We start from the raw sequence: 24,551 nt of genomic DNA, 5'->3' as shown, positions 1-24,551 counted from the left end.
TTCTACTGCCAATGATAGTCTATGGAGATTGCATGGCTCTGTGCTAAACTTTATACACCTGTCAGCAACGGGTGTGGCTGAAATAGCCAAATCCACTTATTTGAAGGGGTGTCCACATTCCTTTGTATATTTAGTGTAAATCAGATGCATTATAGGACTTCTCATGGACAAACCTTATTAAATGACATTATAAAGGCTAATACATGGTTATAACAAGTTATAAAGCATTATACATGCAAGATGTTATATACCTGCAGGCTGTTACCCAGTGCTAAAGTAAAAGTAAAGTGTCACTCATATTATGGTCTAATAAAAATGTATTTAATTCTACCACCTACAAACCCCAAATTTAGCACCTGTGTGTATTTTGGTGGTTGTAGTATAGTTACCATGGGAATGTTTCTCAGATGGATTCTATGAGGGGACGAGGGTTCGAGTGTCTGGGGAGCCCAGTGTGTTTTTTTGAGGGAAGGAAACATTGTTGTTTTTATTTAGCCAGGTCAGCCGTGTAGAAACAGACCTCGGCAATAGAGTGGGATTTACACTGAGAAGGAGGCAGCCATTTTCCAACTCACTCAGCCCACATTATAAAAGAAACACCCTACAGCACTGCAGGCAACAGTAAACGCTCGGGCAATAACCTGCGCTTTGAAGTTAGGCAATTATTCAAATCCATCCACATTTTTATTTTGCCCACTCAAAGGGGAGGTGGGAGGATGCAAGGAGTTTTGGTGTATGATTTGGTTTAGACATGTGTATGATAAAAGGGACTTTGAAGTTCATATGAAAAATATGTAAATGACATGTTGGTTACTTCTGTTGAGGTGATTGACGCAACAGATGCAAACGCTGATAGATTGCCAATAGCTTTTTTAATATCGTTTTTTTTTTTTTACATGAGATTACCATAATAGGAAAGCAGTGTGAGTGAAGCTAGCACAGAGCTCTACCAATTATTTAATGAAGTATCTTCAACTTTGATCCTTTATAAGAGACCATTTTGCTGCCCTCATCCTATTTCCCTCATTCTACTCTTTTGTTTTAACAGCATTCTTGTTGGTACTTATGTATTTATTGCATTACATTGGTTTGTTTGCAAGCCCTCAGAGTCACGTTGTATAAAGGTAATTGCAATGTTGTGGTTAAGTAGCCATAGCAACATTTAAAAAAATATATAATCTTGCTTGTTATAACATTTTACATTAAGACACTGAAAAACAATCCTCATTACTTTCCATTGAACAAGTTGAAGGGGTTGGACCAAAAGACCGTCCTATTAAGTTTATACTGTAGGCAGTAAAATGTGTGTGTCTTTGTGTGGGATGTAAAGGGGAGGAGGGGGACTCCTTTCCAGCAAAATCAAGGAAGGAAGTCATCTAAGACTTCACTGGCAGAAATAATGAAACTGAAAAAAGAAGAGGAAACTTGAAAAATGCAGGAATATTTCAAATTTCCTGTTGGGAAAAAATAACCAAAGGTAAAAGTAAAACCTTTGCGTATCTTTTCACACTACGCATCTTAATCAAATGTATTAAAATCATTTTTAATAATCTGATTTTTTTATATTTTTTGATTTTATATATTCAAATTATATATTCATTTTGTCAGACATACTTAATATATATTGGTAAATGCCAAACAGCAATTGCACCTAAAATATTGATGCGCCGCATATGACCTATGCATAAAGTTAAGTGATTAACTCTTCGTTATAGTACAGTTCAGAGGGGACAGTCACAGTAGGCTTTACCTGTTCACCTTTTCTTGTTCTTACAACTTCATCATATGGTAACATGTATATAGGAGGTCGAATAGCATTTATAAGGCCATATCCACATGATACCATAGGTACAGTATATACTGCCTTCTATATAAGGTGAACACATTTTGAAGTTTATCTGTATTTAAAGTAGGCCTGACATCTGTGTGACATCGATATCCATTGTTGCACTTTGCATACAGGAAAAAATGGCTATTAGGAAAATACCCATTCAGCCTCAAACATACTTTGGTTCAGGAGTATTTATAAAAAAGAAAGTATTACAACAAAAAAATACGTGAATGAAAAGCGAACATCTTGATTTAGTAGAGAACCAGATGGCTACTTTGACATTAAAAAGGCGCTTTGGCATTTTGGAGAAGGCAGTTTCGGAATGATTTCCGAGGAACTTCCGCAAAACGCAGTACAAAGCCCACAGATATTTAAGCAATATCCATTGCAATTTACTGTTTTATTTACAAACTGAAACATATGTCTCTGGACCTTTGGCTTCTTTTCCCTTTTCCCCACTCTCTTTCTTCTTCCTCTCTTTCTCTCTCCCTCTCTCCTCTCTCCTCTCTCTCTCTCTCTCCCCCCCTTTCTTTATAAGTAACATCAGGTGATTAACCCCTTCACTTGGCAGCAGTACAGTAGGATGGCCGACCTTCAGGTTCAATCAATGTTTGCCTCTCCGACTCTTTTGTTTTCTGTGTTGCTTCGCCCGTGGACCACAGAACCTTGCATCTGAAACATTTTAGGAGACACATTTTTGCCGTTTTGAACACAAAGGGATATGCCATGGCAGGGGCAGGCGTTTGAAGTGGCTTCATAGGGAGAACCAGTACCAGAAAATGTAGCCGAACATAACTTTCATAAGGTAATCTAATCTAATGGAAAAGGGGCTTTGATTTAACTTTAAAGTATTGCGCTTTGAAGCTAGCTACAGAGTTACGTTGATATTTCTAATGCAATTGCTCTGTTCTACGAACGGTGATACACAGGGCCTGGTCAGAGACATCTTCTGGGTTCACTCTAATGCGTTTGATGTGTTCGGATTGAAATGAATTCTCCTCATGCCCAGTTGGTGCAGTGTGATCCACCCACTCACTCATCGATGCATTCCGAGTCCTTGAGGGGTAGCAATAGATCACTATCCAATCACCCCCTCCACTGTAATGTCTGTGATCTAAGGTTACCTCAGTTGGATGCACCATCCAGAGACATTCCCATCTATCAGATGATGGGACATTTCTTAGAAGGGCCCAGCAAATCAAATCAAGTTTATTTTATATAGCCCTTCGTACATCAGCTAATATCTTGAAGTGTTGTACAGAAACCCAGCCTAAAACCCCAAACAGCAAGCAATGCAGGTGTAGAAGCACGGTTTTGGTTTTGTCACACCGTTAAGATAGAAACCTGCGTAAACCTTGTTCTAAATCTAGATTTTCTGCATATTAATACCAATGTGCAATGCTAGCTGGCTTAATGTGCTGTACGTCAAGTAGTGATAGGGCACTTGTTCAGTCTACGGTCATTTTGTGACAAGTGTGAAAGGAGTTAGCAATGCTAATCTAGCTAAGGCTAGCTTCCACTACATAGTTCTGCTTGGCTGTGATTTGGAGTGAGCTATGCTCACCTAGCCTAGCCTAACGTGCTCTATATAGTTCTGCTTGGCTGTGAACTCCGCCGGGACTGTTTGTAATGTGCCATGGATGGACCCTGGGACTTAAACACTGTAATCAGAGCCAGCGCAGGATATTGGCTAAATTACACATGAAAGCAGGGACATTTAAGGGAAGCTTAAGTGCTAAATATTATTATAAATTATAGCCTAATATAGGGAGATAAGTCTCAGGCAAACTGGAATAACACAGGTTAGCACGCAGAAGTGGAGAAAAACCCCCGCTGCCTCAACAGAAAAATACTTTCCGGTGCTGCCTTGCTCTGTCCACACACACACACGTGGCACAGCGACAAACTGTGTGTGTGTGTGTGTTTTCAAAGGACCAGATTTGCCATAAGAATACATTGATTTCATTTCATTAGCCATCAAAAAGAAAAGTGGAGGAAAAATCTATTTTGCTGGCTGTTGAAGTGAATAAAAGTGCCCCAGACCTACTTCTCTCCCAGCTTCAAACCCCTCAACCCCTCATCACTACTTATACTCTATATCTATATACATCACCGTTCCCCCTCTGTTCACCACCCCCATCCTTCACCGCCATGCACCCTCACTCTCCACCCACCCCCTCTAAGTCGATACCCCACAGGATGTCCTGCTCTACAGGGGGAAATGGGTCCCAGATGTCTGCTTGTGTCCCATGGGCTCCAGAGGAGGGATGGAGCAGCAGCGGTAGGAGGGATGGGTAGGGGGAATGGGGTGAGCGAACTTTTAAGGTGAGAAGTTTGGTGAAGAGTATATTCTCGGACTCATTTTCAACGGGGACTACATTACGCAATGCTTACATGTTCTGATAGAAGGTCCACATGCCATCGATCAGTTGTCTCTCCTCAGAATTTTCTAAGAACTTTACAGGAAGCCAGTAATTGAATTGACAGTATTATGGGTTTAAGAGAAGAAAAAAATATTCGTTGCTCAAAAACTTCAAAAGTCCGTCCTCATTCAACATATGCATTCCTCAGTACAGTATTTCACTACTATGGATCAGTTCGAACTAAACCATATGTGCCAAACTTAAAGTGGACATTACGATTGCCTTGCTCCTCTTTGATATCGAAGCCATCTCTATATACAGTGGGGGCTGAAAATGTTTGAAAATAAATACTTCAAATACTGAGGTATATTGTATGCAAAAAATTAATATTATTTTGAGCTAATACAATTGTTCAGATAAATCGTTTTTTTTTTCAAAAGGGTAGTGGTCAAAATTATTGACACCCTTAAAGATTCTTATAACTAAAGTAGTCAACAAACTCTACAAACTTTTTGGAGGAATTTGATTTTTGTTTTGGTTGCGTTTCAGATTATTTTGTGTCCAATAGAAATTCATTATAAATAATGTATTTTGGAGTCACTTTTATTGTAAATAGGAATATAATGTTTCTAAACACAAATTAATATGGATAATTACAGATATTCCTGAATGAATTGTGAATAATGATGAGTGAGAAATTACAGAGGGTCAAAGATCATACCCCCAAGACATGCTAACCTCCCCTGTTATTTATAGATAATGGTGTGAGGTTAGCATGTCTATATTTATAATAATATTTGTTTATTTGTTATATTTGTTTATTGAGGTGTCAATAAAAAATGTATTACTTGTTAAACAACATCTCTTTCTCTGAGTAATTGTATTAGTATAAAATAATATAATTTCTACATTTCTTGTATTTGAATTCTTTATTTTTTACAGTCATTATTGCTCATCTTTATCAAGGGTGTCAATAATTTCAGACCCCACTGTATATCCTTTTGATATGGTGCAGTCTATTTGCACCTACAGGAGAGGTTCGTTATTACCCCCCGAAAATAAAAGTCAAAAGAGAAACGGGCCGGAGTGTTTAGTGAAACATTATGTAGAGACTGACAAGGAAATGAAATGTGCAACATCAATCAGCCTATGAGGACGGAGATCAAACGGCCCTCCACACTCCTGCATCTGGTTCTGTTTGGACTGGCCTTTCTTTTTTCTCTTCCCCTCCTTTCTTTTCCCTTCCTTTATTCCTCTCCCATTCTCTGTCCCTCTCTTTCTTTTCCCCTCTGTTCTGCGTGAGGGGTGCGTGTTCCATGCTGTTCCTGTTAGGCTGTCGTTCGCTCATTCTTTCCATGATGGTGGCATGCTCGGCTAAGGTAAGCAACCCCGAGGTTAGCCCTGGACGGCCCAACACAACAATGGCCTACGTGTCCCTCTTCACAAATCCACTGTCTCCACCCGGAGGTTGGAGCCAATTTACATCTAATTCCAGGGAATTGACCTGGGAATTTTGGTTGACAATGTTAAAGGGCCTGTTGTGTAAATAAGACCTGTTACAATTCCAATGTGATGTTCACTTTGGCAACAATGCATTATTAGCATGTATAAACCTTTATAATCTCTTATAATAAGGCTATGTCAGATTACATATCAACATTTCAACAGACTGAAATTGGCTGGTATATAGTCAGGATCAATATGAGATTATTATAAGACATTATAAGGGGGGTCATACATGATCATAACAAGTCTTACATTGCATTTGAACTGCACCCTAATGCATTATACCTACATGCTAAAGCACAGTGTTACCTCCACTTCAATACCTTAGCTGCTGGAATTCCTATTCTGAGTTGATTGAAGTTGAGTGGAGTTGATCCCCAGCTCTTTTCAATACCCCCAAATGAAACGTACCCTTTGCAATCACGGAGTTCACTAACCCCTCTCCAAAACCCCCTCTCGAATTCTCTATCTTTCTTTAAGTCCTGCTATAAAACTGTCATAACACAAATATAACATCTGTCATAACCTAAAATTACAATTCATATCAATTACTAGTTATTACTAACTATTCATGTCTACTGATATATTTGAAATCCACGAGAAGGCATACAGAACTATGTTCATTGTCAAGATTTGAAATGGAAGTTTCTTTCTCATTCACTTGTTGAAATTTTTGCTATCAACAGCTGTAACTATAGACAATGTTACGTATTCTTTATTTCTCATCCACGGTAAGAATAACTTTTGTATTATGATATAAGACAGCTGTTCTAAGCTAATGTTACACATTTATAGGTTTGATCTTGCAGAAATCAAGAGTAATCAGTATTTTAAATGTGAAATCTTAAGGATTGCACCTTTACTGATGTGTAACAACACTTTCATGTATGAAACAGTTGGTTTTAATGCATATTATTTTCATATTATGTAATTTTGTATTTTTTTATTTAACCTCTATTTATTAATTAGGCAAGTCAGTTAAGAACAAATTCTTATTTTCAATGACGGCCTACTGGGGAACAGTGGGTTAACTGCTTTGTTCAGGGGCAGAACGACAGATTTTTACCTTGTCAGCTTTGGGATTCAATCCAGCAACCTTTCGGTTACTGGCCCAACGCCTTAACCACTAGGCTACCTGCCACCCCCCCCCCCCCCCAAAAAAAGCAGTATACAGAAAATAGTCATCCTATTTGTTTTAGTTTCAGTAGATATAGATCCTTGACATATTGACAATTCTATGTGTGTGTGCGTGCGTTTCTACGTGCATTTGTATGCGTGTGTGTGTTGTCCCTTGTGGTGTGGCCCTGCAAGCCCAGATGTGTGTTCCCCTGGGTTACTGGTGTGGAGAGAGAACATGTGTCTACTCCACCAGAGGGCATGGATGGCATAATTAGCAGCCCTCTCACCTTAGTGGTCACAGGGTCAGAGCTTATACAGGGTCAGAGCTGGGCCATCCCAATGGCTACATCTCTCCCATATAGTGATTGCAGTGGATAAAATGGAGACACCCATTCTAGTTATTCAATTTCTATGGGATAATGATGGGAGTATTAATACAGTAGATTTACCTGTCTGTTTTGAAAAGTTCTTTAGAAATTCATATTTTGACTGATCTTAATGTACTTTTGATTTACTAGGTTGTGTGGCTTATTTTCTATTTTTATACTGAGAAAATGTTAATTCTCTGTGGCAGTATGGTATTAAGGTTTAAAGGTCACGAACAGGCAAAATCATGTTTAATGAAATTGGATAATACTTGAAGGAAACCAGATCAAAGTATGAAGACCAAAGTATGAAAAATGACTGTTGCTTCTACATTGATAAAGTTTGATCATAAAGTTACTGGTATCCTCCCCCATGTCAAACACTTGGATTCATAATTAAGGTGACATCACCTTAACTCTCATTTGAATACACCAATGTTAACATAAAATGATCTTACCTAATTTAAATAAGTACCGCCTTGAAACCAACATCGGAGAAGGCGTGTTTGCAGAGGGGCGCGGTTTAAATAGCTAAACAGCTACTCTACTCATGCCAAAATTTGACTGTAGGGAGTCAACAAATATAATACAAATTGACCCTATTCATCTATGGCAAAGATACTTATCTGTTTGAGCTTTCATCTGTGTCTGGTGTTAGATAGTTACAGGCTGGCTAGGTCTTCAGACAGCATTGAACAAAGTGGGGGGGGGGGGGGGGGGGTCTTTCAAAACTCAGACGCAGTTGTCAAGTCAACACATCCGTCAGTGCTGCTATGAACCGCATCACAAGAGACATGTTAAACGGGAGATGTAGAAAACCTACGTATAATTGATGCAATTTCAATGTTTTTTCGAGTTGTTTTGCGTACCACCACATTTGCTTGAGATGATTTCACTGCGAGACTGCGTCCAAGTTGCTTGACATTTCCAAGAGCTGTCAGTCGAGGCCAGCTCCCGCCCACTCAGTATTTTCACAATGACTGTTCAGGACTTTTAAAATAATAATCACAGTGGGTTTTTTTTTTTAAGCTTGTGTGAGTTGTCTTGGTGAATTTTCTATTGAGGTATTTTGTACACAGAAACGCAAGATCACAACGTTTATGTGAAAATCCGTCTAAAGATATGGATCCACATGTTATTTTCCCCGACTGGCAGTGAGGAGTGACCCTTGGCTCGAGGGATGTGTTTTTATAGTATCGTGATAGATATTAACTGTGGCACACAAATATTAGGGAGATCACTTTGACCCACTTAATAAATAATAAACACTTAATAATATATCTTTATATAGAAAACTGTAGTCCTTGAGATATCATGCATAAAATGTTTTCAGTGTAAACTTAGTTTTAGGTATTACATCGACTTAATCTTCACATACCAAAGCATTCACATGTAAGCATACTCATGCAGTACCCAACACAGTGGATTTTATCGTCCCCCTTAATCAACAAAGAAAATGTTTCATGTCTTAGAAGTTGAAGTGCATAACAGACCTATGAGTCTCAAAGCATGTAATTAATTGATGAGGAGAGAGACAAGAGACAAACAGACAAGCGGGTGCAGGAGAAAGCCAGGAGTGCTCCAGCAGCAGAAATCTGGAACCTATAAAGACGTGGACAACTTCAGCAGCTTTAACAAGGCCTCTCGCAATTGGCTGAGAAGGCTACTTACCCCCTTTTAAGCCATCCACCAACCTCAAGCTCACTTCCTGCTTCCAAACTACACCCAAAGAAGCCGGTGCTGGCCAATCGCAGCTGCCCGCAGGCCCAGAGTATGTGTGCGAGTATAAAGGGACAGGAGTTAGCCCAGCAAAGCAGATGGTTTGTTGTTGTTCTGCATGCAGGTTGAGGAGATGGGAAACTGTAGGTGAGGAATTCAGCAAAGAGACACAGAAGCTTTGACTGGGAGTAAAGCCAAAACCTATGGATCTTCAACAGATTGCAGATTAGAAGCGTGAAGTGTATCGGCCTCGTTCCTCTTGGTTTCACTGGAGGAAGAAGACTTCTAGGCCTTTGACTTTCTATCAGAACTTCCTGGGATAACGGTTGTCCCACACGGCTATCTGAAGAAGAGAAAAGACAGGGAAAGAGAGAAATAAAGAGCAAAAACCACCCTGCCTCGGAAGGGGAAGAAGGACGGTGGTCCTAAGAGGGAGGAGGAGATGCGCGAGGAGGTGTCCTGCGCCAACTCCCCCGAGGGGGGGCTGGGGGCCAGCGAGGAGGAGCTGGAGAGGGGCTCCAAGAAGAGCGGGCAAACAGGGGGCCGAAAGCGGGTGCCGTACCACAAGAAAGACAATCTGGGTCGGGCCGAGGAGAGGGCCGTTGTCAGCGGGAGCCCCAACAGCCTGGTTCCGTCGGGGCCCAAGCGGCAGAAGAAGCAACAGAACTCCCCCACGGCGGTGGTGTGTGTGGCCCCGTCCTCGCTGGGCTCCAGCGGCCTCGGCTTAGGCTCGGGCGGCGAGCCCTTCGAGGACCTGCACACGCAGCGAGTGATCGCCAACGTGCGCGAGCGCCAGCGTACGCAGTCGCTGAACGACGCCTTCGCCTCGCTGCGTAAGATCATTCCCACGCTGCCATCGGACAAGCTGAGCAAGATTCAGATCCTGAAGCTAGCGTCGCGCTACATCGACTTCCTCTACCAGGTACTGCAGAGCGATGAGATGGACGCCAAGCTGGCCAGCTGCAACTACTTGGCCCACGAACGGCTCAGCTATGCCTTTTCCGTCTGGAGGATGGAGGGCGCCTGGGCCATGTCGGCCAGCCACTAGTGTCCCCTATCTGTCCTGCTCTATCCGTCCTGTTCTGTCCTAACCCCACTATCTCTGTCCTCCACCTAAGCCACTATCTCTGCCCCCTCTTGTAACCCCTAACCCACTATCGATGTAACCCCTAAAGCCACCATCTCTGTCCTCCTTTAAGACATTATCTCTGCCCCTCCTAACTACAACCCAGAGTCACTGTTCACTCCCCAACCTTTTTACCCATTCTGTCCCAACGTGTCGCTCACCTATCCATTGCCCCATCAATCCCACCATACCCGTTCACCATTCGACCTTGCCCCTCCCCTTCCACCTCAAATGCCCCCTGACAATGTAGCCCCTAACTCCGCAAGCGTCTACGGTGCACCCCTGCAGGTATGTATAAAAACATACACACACACACACACACACACACACACACACACACACACACACACACACACACACACACACACACACACACACACACACACACACACAAAGTGTAACATATGGCCAAACAGCCAGGTCTGTGGTTTCCCAAAAGTATCTTAAGTATATTGTTAAAATCTTGGCAGGAGCATCGTTAAATCTGTGAGCTGTTATTCTTTTTTTTTTCCAGATTTACCATGTTATACCTTTACTTTGAGTTTTTTTTTATGAACATGAATGACAACAATGATGAGAGCGTGTGTTATCATTCAATACACAGGTTAGAAAAGTGGACACATCTGACATATTTGTGCATCGAAGTAATGTAAATATGCCTTTTCTAATGACATTTAACCAACCAAGTGGCCCTTAGGGTGATTCCCAATGCAGGATGGTTAGCAAGCTAACCTTAGTAAACATTGCCAAACAAATTAGGATCTCCGACCTCCAGCATGTTTAGAAAAGCGAGTCTTCTGTAATGTTCAGATATTAATTTGCATCTTCCTCTAAGGAAAGCTGTTTTTATTCGTTTTGATTCAAGTTTAGTTACATTAGGTGGTAAGTGGGAATGAGTAGGAAATAATGCATGTTGTTTTTAATTTAATATGGCAAAATGTGCACAATAGATCAAAAGGTATAGCCTATTCCTAATCGATCAGTGGGTAAATGTATTTGATACATATCAGACTGTCACATGTCCACTGCAGTTGTGCGTAAGTGCATGCAGATCTCTGTATGTTGGTAACTATTGTATAACTTTAAAAAATGTATATATTTTTTAACATAATAAAAAAGTAACAACATAGTTCAAACAGAATGACAAATTATGAAACAAGAGTATTTGTATACTAGCCTAAATTACAAATTATAACACCTAGTAATGTGGGATCATAATTACAATATATAGTATTAAATTTGCTTTCTAATTTTTATTTCAACATATGGTGTGCAGTTTGACAATTCTGACAAGATGCCAAACATTAAAAAAATACTATTTTCATTCATATCAAATTATTTATATACAGTAATTATAGTATAATAATTGTCTCCTTTTATCATAGAATGTATTATCAATCAAATTGGCTAAACATTAAAACAATAATATTTAAGTTACACAAATATCGTTGCTACGAAATGTTGTATTTCAAAGAAAAAGCATTTTAATGAAAAATGTTACTGTAAAATGTAACAAATTTGCATAACACTGAATCATTTTACACTTTAAATACATAAATATAAATATTTAGCTATCTGTCTTGGTGTACTCTTAAGATAAGAAAAGAGAATGCCTGACTATAATTTTCTGTTTTACATAATAAATAGCAGTAGCCCACTACCTGAAAATCAAATTATTGTTATAGTGACAATATAACACTTTAATTGCGCAAATATATATATATATATAATATCATATAACATTTTCAACAACGAAAAATTGTTAAGTACATCAACGATCGTTGAATGTGTTCGTTTTTTTTTTACCATGGACTCAGTCTTAACAAAATTGTTGTACTTTTTAAGTATTTTTATCCAGAGCTTTATCTAACATACCTCAGGCAGACTAGAACAGAGAAAACAGAAACTGGGGTCCTGCACAGGTATATCAGGCGAAATAAAGAGAGGGAAAGGCAAGGAAAGAGAAAAAGCAGCTCTCCCTCCCTCTCTCCTTTTCTCCCCTGCAGCCTTGCCCTTTCTCTTCCAGGATCTTGTATCCAGTGTCGTGCAATCAGGCCCTGCCGGGTCCCAGACAAGCAGGAACCTTTAGATTGGAAACAGTTGTGAAGCATTAGGAAGGTGTATGTGCCAAGGGAGAGTTTGATGGTGTGTGTGTGCGTGAGCCAATGTATATATATATGTGCATGTGTGTGTGTGTTTGCGTGCGTGTGCGTGTGCGTGTGTACATACATACATGTGCGTGAGTGCATGCCATTTCTTCGATATTATCTGACTTTGTTATCTGCCTTTCCTCTCAGTCTCTTGAAAAATCACAAAGTAAACTTTGCGGAATTGGCGGACACTCACTCTTCTGAACGCAGATAAGAAGCTACAAGATAAGCGTTAATTACAAGATAAAAGATGAGTGTGGGCTAACTGAAAAGCCTATCAGATAACCAGGAAGACAGGATGAAAAGGGAGAGGTAGGAAAGAATGACGAGCCAAGGAAAGGACGATGCGGTGCAGAGAGCAGAGGTAATCCATCAGAAACCAAACTCATGTAAACCTGGACGAGGCTGTCAAGGGAGAGCAGCACAGGAAAGGCAAAGCTTTAGAGCAAGAACCCTAACTTTAACCCCTAACCCTAATCCTAACCCAGCGTTTCCCAAACTTGGTCCTGGGGACCCCAAGGGGTGCACGTTTTGGTTGTTGCCCTCACACTACACAGCTGATTCAAATAATCAAAGCTTGATGATGAGTTCATTATTTGAATCAGTTGTGTAATAGTGCCCCAACTTCTAACCCTAACCTTAATTATAACCCTAACCTTAATTGGAACCTTAACCCCTAACCCTAAAATAGCCGTTTTCCTTGGGACCAGCGAAATGTCCCCACTTTTCAGAATTGTCCTCGTTTTACTATCCTTGTGAGGACTTCTGGTCCATGTGCAGTCTCCAGGTGTTCCCCTTACATTACTACAAAATCCTCGACGGCCTCAAACGCTAGACTTTGAGAGTTCAACCACTGTGGTTGGAGACCCGAACCCTACACGTGGATGAGAATGTCCTTGAAGAGAAGCATAGTCATTACCTACTGTTCTGCATTCTAACATTATCCACTCACCTGTGGACAGTTAAATGAACTGAAATGGACAGTGTCAGTATTAGGAAGACCTAAAATGGTTGTAATTGATTCTGCTTTTAACATATCGGGGATAAAGAAGAATAAAGTGGGGGGAAAAATGAAATTCCTTCCTAAATGAAACGTGCATGTGCGTATTTGTGTACGTTCACAGTATGCTCCTGGTGTGTGCACGAAGCATATTTTTTGGTGTGCAACAAGTGTTCGGATAAGGCGTGTGTTAATGTGAGTGGTGCATCTTGGGTGCATTTGTGTGGCTGTTTTATGAGGATGTGCGTGTAGCATGTGGTATTTATGCGGATGTGTGTGTTGTTGGGCGCATGTGTGTGTATTGCATTTGTGTGTATTTAAGCGGACATGCGCGTTACTGGGTGTATGCATGTGTGTATATGTGTGTAAAAATGTGGATGTGTGTGTTGCTGGGTGTATGTGTATGTGTGTGTGTGTGTGTGTGTGTGTGTGTGTGTGTGTGTGTGTGTGTGTGTGTGTGTGTGTGTGTGTGTGTGTGTGTGTGTGTGTGTGTGTGTGTAGCTGTGATTTAGAATAGACTGCTGTGTTTAACCTGGCAACAGCAAGCGGTGCTCCACTCTGTTTATCCTCCAATTAAAGGGCTGTCACTGTTCTTCCCTCTGCCAGAACCTCTGGCTCTGCATGTGTTTGAGTGGGTTGCAGTTCCTTTGGACTGATCTTGGACCAGTCCAAAGTAACATGTGCATGTGTTTTGGGGTTTCCATTTTCACGTTGGATCTGATCTCAAACCAGCTGTTATAGGTCCTCTGCGGCACATCTGCTTTTTTTAAGAGCTTCAGAGCCTTGCAAACAGGCCGGTGGTTCCAAGAGTTGTGGGCTTCTGATACTCATCTTTATTTTTAGGGGTTTGAACTTTGAGCTGATGCTAGAGCAGGTGCTGTGTGGATGGATGGATGTGTGTGCATGGGCTGGGCTGTTCCAACAGCTGTAGTGCGTATGTAGTGTACGTAGTGCGCCCCCTGAGTTATACACGTTGGGTTTGACACGTATGCAGGAGCAGAGCACAAACCAAGTGGGAGTGTGTAGAAACAATAGGCCATATTAAGATATTGGTCTAACGCAAAGGGAGGTATGATATAGCTCTTCATCTATTATCAATACAGTGTTACAGTCCATGTCAGGCAATAGGCAACAAAACAATATACATCATCCATGTGTTAAAGGTATAGTTCAGCGAAATTGCATATTTAGATAGGGAACAGATATCTAAATGATGTAATGTCACTGAACTATCCCTTTAAGTTGTTGTACACGCAGGTTTAACATGAGTAGGCCTCTGCCTTAGAGGCGTTGCAGATGAGGTCAAAGCGGCATAGGAAGACTAAAATGCTCCTATGCAAGTGTGTGTGCATGTTTGTGCCTAAAACTGCATCAGTTGCTCCTTTGTAAATCAGCCACACTTAACTTTTCATTTTGGTAGAAAGGGAGATCAACAAATGCCAACGAGGCTCTACAGGATAACTATTGTTACTCTGCCCAAATGCATGCAGTAGAATGGGATCTACTGTACTTTTGTTCAAAGTGACGCTAAGATCACACAACTTGTTATTCGCTGCTGTAGCGTACCCCCATTTGGTATATCGAGAAAACAAGTCATTCCTGGCAATTAGTGCATTATGACTTAAGCACAGCCATCTGAAAGAGGACACCCACAAACACACATGCTTACTGGACAGCTTCCTCTCTCTTGTCTTTGTCCCTCTTCCCTTTCTCTCTTCCTCTCTCTTATCTTTCTCTCTCAGCATGAAAAGAAACACTGTAATTACAGACAATTGGGAACACTCCAGATGGAATATTTGCTTGTTAAACAAGAGAAAGAGCAGAAGTTTAGTGCTGTGGGCTTTTTTTTTTACACTATGTGAGAAGAATTAGCTTTGTTTGCCGGTTTATGTGTTTGTTTGGGACAACGACTTGCACACACGACACATTAACGACTTCTCTGCGGATTTTCGCTCTCAGATATTATTTTCCTATACTGACAAAATGTACACATCCATGTCGGTTTCTTCAGCAAAACATATTTAAAAATATATATTTTTGCATCAGGTTGTGTGGTTGAATTAGGCTGAAATATGAGGTATAAAACGCTTAAACCCAAGATAGAAACTGTTGTTGACGCAGTCTATTTTTCATTCTCTTTTTTTAGGAAGGAAGCCAAATGGATGGACTCATCTCCCTCTCTTAAAAAGGTCTGTTCCTGTCGAACCAGTAGCTCCCCCCGCTATACCCTTATCTCTCCTTCTCTGGAAGCCCTGCCCCACAGACATGGGCATTGGACCGGACACATGCTTTGGTTTACGGACAGATATCCAGTCGACTCTCCTTTTGCAGCCTGACAGACAGTATGATAATGCCAAACATACAGTATGTGACAAACGTCGGAACTGAAGTGAGGAGGATACTTAAGGGTCACACGATGAACTTTCTGTACGTTAAAAAACGTCCAACGCATCGGCCTGTCACTGAGGCGTGACGATGATCCGCCATTTTTATGCCACTTCAAAGACTCTTTAAAAGAGGAAGATTCTTTGACAACTGAGATGACTTATGATCGTGATAATTACAATGATGATCATCATAAGGATGCCAAAGTAATCGGTAGCTGGTGTTCCCAGCGCAATGAATGTTTACAGCAAAGATGCTTATAAGCTTTTGGCTTTTCAACCTCAAATGTACAGGTAGGAAAAGCCAAAGAAGCCTGACACACATTTTCAGCAGTTGTATAAACTAATCTGCTTGATTTCTGTTGCCTTGGACATGTATTTCTCTGTTGCATTATTTCCCTTCATAGCGAATGGATTTAGCATGTGCATATGCATTTTACATTATAATGACTTTATATTAGAATAATTAAGCAATAATCTATGCAGGCAACCTGTAATACATGAGTAATGCACACAGTTTTGTAGCATGCACAGATTATGGATAGATTAGACATAGACATAGCGGATAGATTCCACTAAGGTCTTTCTGATATAGTGTTATTTGTCTGTAGGATTTAAGTATGAAAATGTAATATTCAAAACAACAATGAAATAATACATTAGAAAAAGAGTAACAGATAACATTTTGTCGTACATTGTACAAGTTAACGGTTTAGTAGTTTTAAATGCAAGATGAGAGGAAAATATAGTTTGAATATTGTAAGTTTAGTAATTCCTCAGGATTTCTCTTTAAGATGGTACTATGCACATACTGCAATACACTATCAGTAAATTGAGAATGTATTAAGAATGGAAAACAGTGCCGTGTACTTCTTAAAAATATTTGATAAATTCAGATTTTGTGCTACTGGGTATTGTTAGGTCGCGGCAATGTTATCTGATGTACTGTCGCGAGAAAATGTAGTTTGTCAGTATTTTTTCATCCTAATGTACAGCTGTAGTTCTTAGAAGATTTTTTTTTGTCTCCAGCTTTTCATTACATGAGCTCCTGTGGAAAATAAGAATAAATGCTGTTTTAATAAAATACCACTGAAATAGTCTGAAAAAGGCCCATTTTCAAAGACACTTTGCATCTTTCTGTCTCATAGAAACTTGTCTAACACTGTGAACATATTGACAGTGTAGTATGTATAACAAAGAGTACATGGATAGACAAGACAATGTCTTATATGTTGTATCTTATAAAATAAAATACAAAAGAAGTGGATAGCAATACCCTTTGTATTTGGACACTGCAAGGCAGGATCCAAGATTTTTGTCCAAATGTGTGTTACATTACCAAGTCATGTGTTTTTACATTACCGAAATAGCTGAGTGCTTGGTGTAAGTAAAATATTGCCCAATATTTCAAACATTATTGAAAGGATACAAAATATACACTTCAGAAAAAAGCTACGTTGAGAACTTAATCACCCTTTTATTGAGGAAAACAGTTTATAGAACAAAATATAGAAAAAAACAAAATACAACATTATTTTTTACTGTACAGGTACAAAGTACAAACCAATAAAGACAAACAGTGAGAAAAAATCCCTATCTAATCTCTACTTGGCTTGTTTTCTAAATTAAGATTCAGTTCAATAAAGCTTCATTTCTATATGTTTGTCAGTATAATTCAAAGCACAGGATGTCTGTATTTTGGTCTCAGTAGCTATCAACAACATCAATAACCAACCACTCAGAGGAAGAGCAATAATTAATATTAAGACAATTAAAGGGATTGTTGATTCTCAAAAAATTGATTTACATTTACAGAACACAAATATTCTCAGAATTTAATTAAACCGGAAATAAACCACAATAAAATATGAAATAGAACCCCTCTGAAAAAGATATCAACAATGTATTTGTGGTGGCCATTTTGTTCTACTTGATCATAGTTAAATGTATCATTTAATTCTCAATGATGTCATTTTCACATTGTCAATGTCCTTAATATCATACGTATATTGCAGGGTCTTGTCATGCACACTCTTTAAAAAAAAGTCCTATCTAGAACCTAAAAGGCTGTCCCTAAAGGAGAAGTCTTTGAAGAACACTTTTTGGTTTCAGGTAGAACCTTTTTGGGTTCCATGTAGAACTATTTCCACAGAGGGTCCTACATTGAACCCAAAAGGGTTCTACCTGGAACCAAAAAGGGTTCTATCTGGAATAAAAAATAGTTATCCTATGGGGACAACCGAATAACCCTTTTGGAACCCTTTTTCTAAGAGTGTAAGGTCTTGGTTGTATAATGTATATTATACAGCACCATTATAAACTATAACATGATAGTTCAAATTAATCTGTAGCACCATCAGATTTTCATAAAACACAATACATAAGCACAGCACTGCAAAGGAATTAAAAGGACAACATAGAAATCTATTACATCATTATCTCATGGAAAGGGCTAACAAGAAATGTAAGCCGTTTTCAAACCTTCTTTGGTGATATTTAGCTGCAAAATCTCTGTTTAGATACAATTACTATCAGGAATTCACAAGAATCTTTGAAGTTATGCTCAGAGGCCCTACCAGTTCACGACTGGCATATTGTTCCCATAAGACTTTTAAGCTTTTATTTCTCTCAACCTGTGTCCAATTGTTCTACATGGATAGTCAACTAGCTCAACAAGCTAACTCCGACGGCTAAATGCTAACTGTCCAACAGCACTTTGGTCCAGGAACAAAAATCATTGACTGTTTTTGTAAATAGAGTGGTTTCAGATGTGAACAAATCCGAGTTCACCTGTCTTTTAGATTTGTAGAAAAGTAAGTATCAAGAAATACTGCCTATAGATATATAAAATAGAGCAAGCATGTCAATCAATCCACATGTTAAAACACTGGTCTTTGTGAAATCAACAATAGAAAAAGGCATCGCCAGAGTGGAATAGACATAAAAAATAGGTCATTTTACTAAAGCACATTTCCAATACTTAAGACATCGTAAGTGCATTTCTTTTTTGTGAGTTCGGTGTTGTCTACATACAACTTTTAAGTGCCATCCATAGTTAAACAACTAATTTATAGTAACTGATCTGAAGTCCATTCAACTGTTTTAATAATCTGCGTTAAACCCAGCACCATTATTATAATATATATTTTTTAACCTTATGTTAACCCTCGCAAGCTGCCAGCCCAGACAGCATACCAATCTGCGTCCTCAGTGCATGCACAGACCAGCTGGCTGGAGTGTTTGCAGACATATTCAACCACTCCCTATCCAAGTCTGTTGTCCCCACTTGCTTCAAGATGTCCACCATTGTTCCTGTACCCAAGCAAGCTAAGGTAACTGAACTAAATGACTATCGCCCCGTAGCACTCACCTCTGTCATCATGAAGTATTTTGACACCCGAGACCAATTACAATTTGCATACCACCCTAAAAAGATCCACGGATGATGCGATCGCCGTTGCACTGCACACCGCCCTATCCCAAGTGAACAAGAGGAATACCTATGTGAGAATGTTGTTTATCGACTACAGCTCTGCTTTCAACACCATAGTGCCCTCCAAGCTTGTCACTAAGCTCAGTGCCCTGGGTCTGAACTCCTCCCTGTGCAACTGGGTCCTAGACTTCCTGACGGGCCGACCCCAGATGGAGAGGGTAGGCAACAACACCACTGCCACGCTGATCCTCAACAGGGCCCCCCCCCAGGGGTGTGTGCTCAGCCCCCTCCTGTATTCCCTGTTCACCTATGACTGTGTCTATACACAACTCCAACAATCATCGAGTTTCCTGAAAACACGACAGTGGTAGGACTGATTACCAACAATGACGAGACAGCCTACAGAAAAGAGGTTAGAGTCCTGGTGGAGTGGTGCCAAGAAAATAACCTCCCTCAATGTAAAAAAAACGAAGGAGCTGATCGTGGACTATAGGGGACAGAAGAGGGAGCACACCTCCATCCACATCGACGGGGCCGCATTTGAGAGGGTCAAAAGCTTCAAGTTTTTTGGCATGCACATCACTGAGGACCTGAAATGGTCCCACCACACCGACACCATAGTGAAGAAGGCGCAACCGCGCCTCTTCAATCTCAGGCGGCTGAAGAAAATCAGCACTTCTACAGATGCACCATTGAGAGCATTCTGTCGGGGTGCATAACCGCCTGGTATGGCACCTGCACCGCCCTCAACTCCATGGCTCTCCAGAGGTTGGTGCAGTCAGCCCAACGCATAACCAGAGCCACGCTGTCTGCACTCCAGGACATTTACAACACTCAGTATCAAAGGAAGGCCAAAGAGATCATCAAGGACTTCAGCCACCTGAGTCACAGTCTGTTCACTCTGCTACCATCTAGCAGACAGAGACAGTACAGGTGCATCAGAGCCGGGACCGAGAGTCTGAAAAACAGCTTCTATCACCAGGCCATCAGACTGTTGAACAGCCATCACTAGCCGGCTACCTGCCCGGTACTCTACCCTGCACCTTGAGACTAATGCCCAATGTACAGTGCATTCGGAAACTATTTAGACCCCTTGACTTTTTCCACATTTTGTTGTGTTACAGCCTTATCCTAAAATGGATTAAATAAAACATTTTCCTCATAAATCTACACACAATACCCCATAATGACAAAGCGAGAAAAAAAAAGAAAAGGGTTTTATAATTTTTTGCAAATGTATTAAAACAAAAAAACAAAATACCTTATTTACATAAGTATTCAGACCCTTTGCTATGAGACTCGAAATTGAGCCCTGTTTCCATTGATCATCCTTGATGTTTCTACAACTTGTTCGGATTCCACCTGTGGTAAAGTGAATTGATTGGTCATGATTTGGAAAGGCAAATACTTTATATTTGTTTATATGTTTATATAAGGTCCCACAGTTAACACTGCATGGCAGAGCAAAAACCAAGCCATGAGATTGAAGGAATTTTCCGTAGAGCTCAGAGACAGGGTTGTGTTGAGGCACAGATCTGGGGAAGGGTACCAAAACATTTCTGCAGCATTGAAGATCCCTAAGAACACAGTGACCTCCTTCATTCTTAAATGGAAGAAGTGTGGAACCACCAAGACTCTTTGTAGAGCTGGCCACCTGGCCAAACTGAGCAATCGGGGGAGAAGGGCCTTGGGTCAGGGAGTTGACCAAGAACCTGATGGTCACTGACAGAGCTCCAGAGTTCCTCTGTGGAGATGGGAGAACCTTCCAGAAAGACAACCATCTCTGCAACACTCCACCAATCAGGCCTTTATGGTAGAGTGGCCAGACGGAAGCTACTCCTCAGTAAAAGGCACATGACAGCCTGCTTGGAGTTTGCCAAAAGGCACCTAAAGGACTCTCAGACCATGAGAAACAAGATTCTCTGGTCTGACTAAACAAATATTGAACTCTTTGGCCTGAATGCCAAGTCTGGAGGAAACCTGGCATCATCCCTACAGTGAAGCATGGTGGTGGCAGCATCATGCTGGGGGGGGGGGATGTTTTTCAGTGGCAGGGACTGGGAGACTAATCAGGATCGAGGGAAAGATGAAAGGAGCAAAGTACAGAGAGATCCTTGATGAAAACCTGCTCCAGAGCGCTCAGGACCTCAGACTGGGGTGAAGGTTCACCTTCTAACAGGACAACAACCCTAAGCACACAGCCAAGACAACGAAGCAGTGGCTTCGTGACAGGTCTCTGAATATCTTTGAGTGGCCGGACTTGAACCCAATTGAACATCTCTGGAGAGACCTGAAGATAGCTGTGCAGCGATGCTTCCCATCCAACCTGACAGAGCTTGAGAGGATCTGCAGAGAAGAATGGGAGAAACTCCCGAAATACAGGTGTGGCGAGCTTGTAGTGTCATACCCAAGAAGACTCAAGGATTTAATCACTGCCAAATGTGCTTCAACAAAGTACTGAGTAAAGGGTCTGAAAACGTATGTAAATGTGATATTTCAGTTCGTTTTTTTTTATACATTTGCAAACATTTCTAAAAACCTGTTTTTGGGGTATTGTGGGGTATTGTGTGTTCTCGTTCTGTCATTTCTTTATTTCTTGTTTTGATTATTTGTATATTTGTATTGTATTTGTATGACATTCTACTGCACTGTTGGAGCTAGTCAAATCAAATCAAATGTTATTGGTCACATACACATTTTTAGCAGATGTTATTGCGGGTGTAGCGAATAAGCATTTCGCTGCACCTGTTATAACACCTGCAAATCTGTGTACGCGACCAATACATTTTGATTTGATTTTGACTTGACATCCATAAACATTTATTTTGTGTGTGGTCAAGCATTGAGTAGGACTTCTCCGTACAGTATGGCGGTGTGTGTAATTGGCTGAAACAGCTTTGGAACGTTTGATCCGACTGTCTGCGTTTCCTGATTGAATTGTCTCACTGATCATATGATTCATTCCTAATAACTTTTATCACTAGAATGATAAAGAATGTGAAGATGCCCTCAACTGCTGTCTGAAAGGGAGTGTTAACAAAGTCTTACCCTCACTTTTGCATGTTTTTTTGTTTTGGTCCTATGGAAGGACAACAACTATAAAACCTATCAGGGCCATGCACAGACCTTCCAGGGGGCAGGTGCACCCCCCCAAAAAATGTCACCCCCCCCCCACCAAAAAAAATACTAATAATTCATATCTTGAAATTCCTAACATACCAAATGCCTCTGTTGTGAAAATGTTTATATTTTTGAGCATAGTAAGGCCAGTAGTATTGTTAAATCTCTGTACATGGCAGACTGGGAAACTGGTACAACCGGGTGTGTGGGTTGGTACAACCAATGGACGGGGTGTGGGGTGGCGAACTTGACGACGTCACGACGACTTGCGGGCAGTAGGTACTGAACCACATTTTTTTTTACAAAAAATAAATTTGGGGGGAAATTATACCACCACCCAAAAGGCCACTTTGGAGACTGGAAGGGAAAAGGGGCATATGCTTTGCACAGGTAGAGCCCTATCAGTGCACGTGAATCATAGGGTTCGCTATGTGATGATAAAAAAATATTACCATTATGTATTGACATTTGCAATACAATATGCAATAGATAAAACTTACAATAATTCAATCAGCTTAAAAACACAAGTATGATCATTTCTATGTTTTATCACCAATCCCAGGAGAGCTTCAATGTGGTCTATACTGTCATTCTCTCCTTGGTTCAAATTACAAAATGCACAGTGCAAAAAAAGTCTGAACAAAATTCTCAGTCTCGTCTCTTTTTCTTCATTTTGTTGGCGACGCATAAATACGAATGACATCATCAGAACGAGATGCGTTTTAGGTGTCCCCTGGGGAGTGTCCAATGTCTGTTTTCCTTCATAGTGACTTCCTATGGGGACGTGGGACCACTTCCTACTTATTTTTGTGATTCGGTCCTGGCGATGCTCCGCGGTAACCTGTGACCGAGGCAAAAAAAGTTGTCCTCTTCCCCAGAGAGACTCTGTTTACAGCCAGCTGTCTAGCTGGTCTTTGTCAAGTCACTTCATGATACAAGTCAAGTCGTAACCTCCCCAGTGGTGTTTGAAAGCGGTTTGGAGTAAGGGTGTATATTTCACCCTTCCAGTTTCTGCTCAGGTCTGGTGCTCCTCTCCTTCTGTGTCCTCACAATTCACAATGTTATGTGGTAATGGAGGAGTAACACACCTGGAAAGGCACGGAGTGGCATGTCAAGAACACAAGTGTTCATTGTCCTTCCTCTTGGTCCTCCTTTACCCTGTTAATGGGATTTCTTCTCAGTGTGTGGTTAAGTTGCGGTCGAAGCAGGCGAGTGGTCTTAGTAAGGCCAGTAGTACTGTGTTCGGATGAGGTGTAGGAGTGTGTGAGGCATACACTAGTCAGTTTGACTATAGAGGTCAGAATGTGGTCCGTACAGTGACAACTGGAGGCAGTGGATTCTGGTCAAGTGAAGCAGCGCCCGAGTGGATGACAGTGTGTTTGTCTGTGTGATAGGTTTGTCAGAAAGTGCACTTGTCTACATGGAGTCACAGTCCCCCTCCATGAGTTCATCTCTGTGTGTCCTGAATAGCAGGGAGAGAGGAGAGAATAGATTTATATAGCATTCTGGTGTGTAGCCTATTGTAGTATTACAGCGTTACTGTTGTATATTTCCACAGGATACAGATGTTGCAAATAGTTCTAGAGAATACTGATGCAAGTACCTTTAAGCAAATAGATGTGATGCATATGTTTGAAGGCAACACCTGTTTAAATCGGGTTTTAAAAGGAGAGAGATGGTGGTGTCAATGTTGTGTTTTTTTGTCAGGGCGTTGTATAGCTGAAGGGCAAAACGGAATGCTATATACCTTGAGAAATACGAATGTAGAGAGAGAGAGAGAGCGAGAGAGAGCGAGAGAGAGAGAGAGATGGAATGCTATATACCTTGAGAAATACGAATGTAGAGAGAGAGAGAGCGAGAGAGAGAGAGAGAGATGGAATGCTATATACCTTGAGAAATACGAATGTAGAGAGAGAGAGAGAGCGAGCGAGAGAGAGAGAGAGAGAGAGATGGAATGCTATATACCTTGAGAAATACGAATGTAGAGAGAGAGAGAGAGAGAGAGAGCGAGAGAGAGCGAGAGAGAGAGAGAGATGGAATGCTATATACCTTGAGAAATACGAATGTAGAGAGAGAGAGAGAGAGAGTGCGAGAGAGAGAGAGAGAGAGATGGAATGCTATATACCTTGAGAAATACGAATGTAGAGAGAGAGAGAGAGAGCGCGAGAGAGAGAGAGAGAGAGATGGAATGCTATATACCTTGAGAAATACGAATGTAGAGAGAGAGAGAGAGAGAGAGAGAGAGAGAGATGGAATGCTATATACCTTGAGAAATACGAATGTATAGAGAGAGAGAGAGAGAGCGCGCGAGAGAGAGAGAGAGAGAGAGAGAGAGAGAGAGAGAGAGAGAGAGAGAGAGAGATGGAATGCTATATACCTTGAGAAATACGAATGTATTTTTGTTTTCTCACACTCTCTTCCATAGAAATTAGAAC

At 40.8% G+C, this 24,551-nt stretch overlaps 2 protein-coding genes across 2 annotated transcripts in view; one reads left to right on the top strand and one right to left on the bottom strand.

Annotated features, from left to right (window-relative positions):
- Nucleotides 1-9,345: 9,345 nt before the first annotated feature.
- Nucleotides 9,346-9,951, top strand: LOC120026376 (twist-related protein 2-like). Its single transcript, XM_038971226.1, has one exon. The coding sequence runs from the start codon at nt 9,346-9,348 to the stop codon at nt 9,949-9,951; it is 606 nt and encodes a 201-aa protein (XP_038827154.1).
- Nucleotides 9,952-23,532: 13,581 nt separating this feature from the next.
- The window catches only part of LOC120021993 (histone deacetylase 7-like), an 87,166-nt gene continuing 86,147 nt past the window's right edge, over nt 23,533-24,551 (bottom strand). The window contains exon 24 of the mRNA XM_038965799.1: nt 23,533-23,578. Within this exon, the coding sequence (XP_038821727.1) occupies nt 23,533-23,578 (46 nt within the window). The remainder of the gene's footprint in view (nt 23,579-24,551) is intronic.

This window comes from Salvelinus namaycush, chromosome 2 (assembly GCF_016432855.1).
Source record: "Salvelinus namaycush isolate Seneca chromosome 2, SaNama_1.0, whole genome shotgun sequence".
NCBI classification, from domain to species: Eukaryota; Metazoa; Chordata; class Actinopteri; order Salmoniformes; family Salmonidae; genus Salvelinus; species Salvelinus namaycush.
This window is presented reverse-complemented; position numbering and strand designations above follow the sequence as displayed.

Excerpts from the sequence above, each read along its gene's own strand:
- LOC120026376 (XM_038971226.1), top strand. The coding sequence starts at position 9,346 with ATGCGCGAGGAGGTGTCCTGCGCCAACTCCCCCGAGGGGGGGCTGGGG.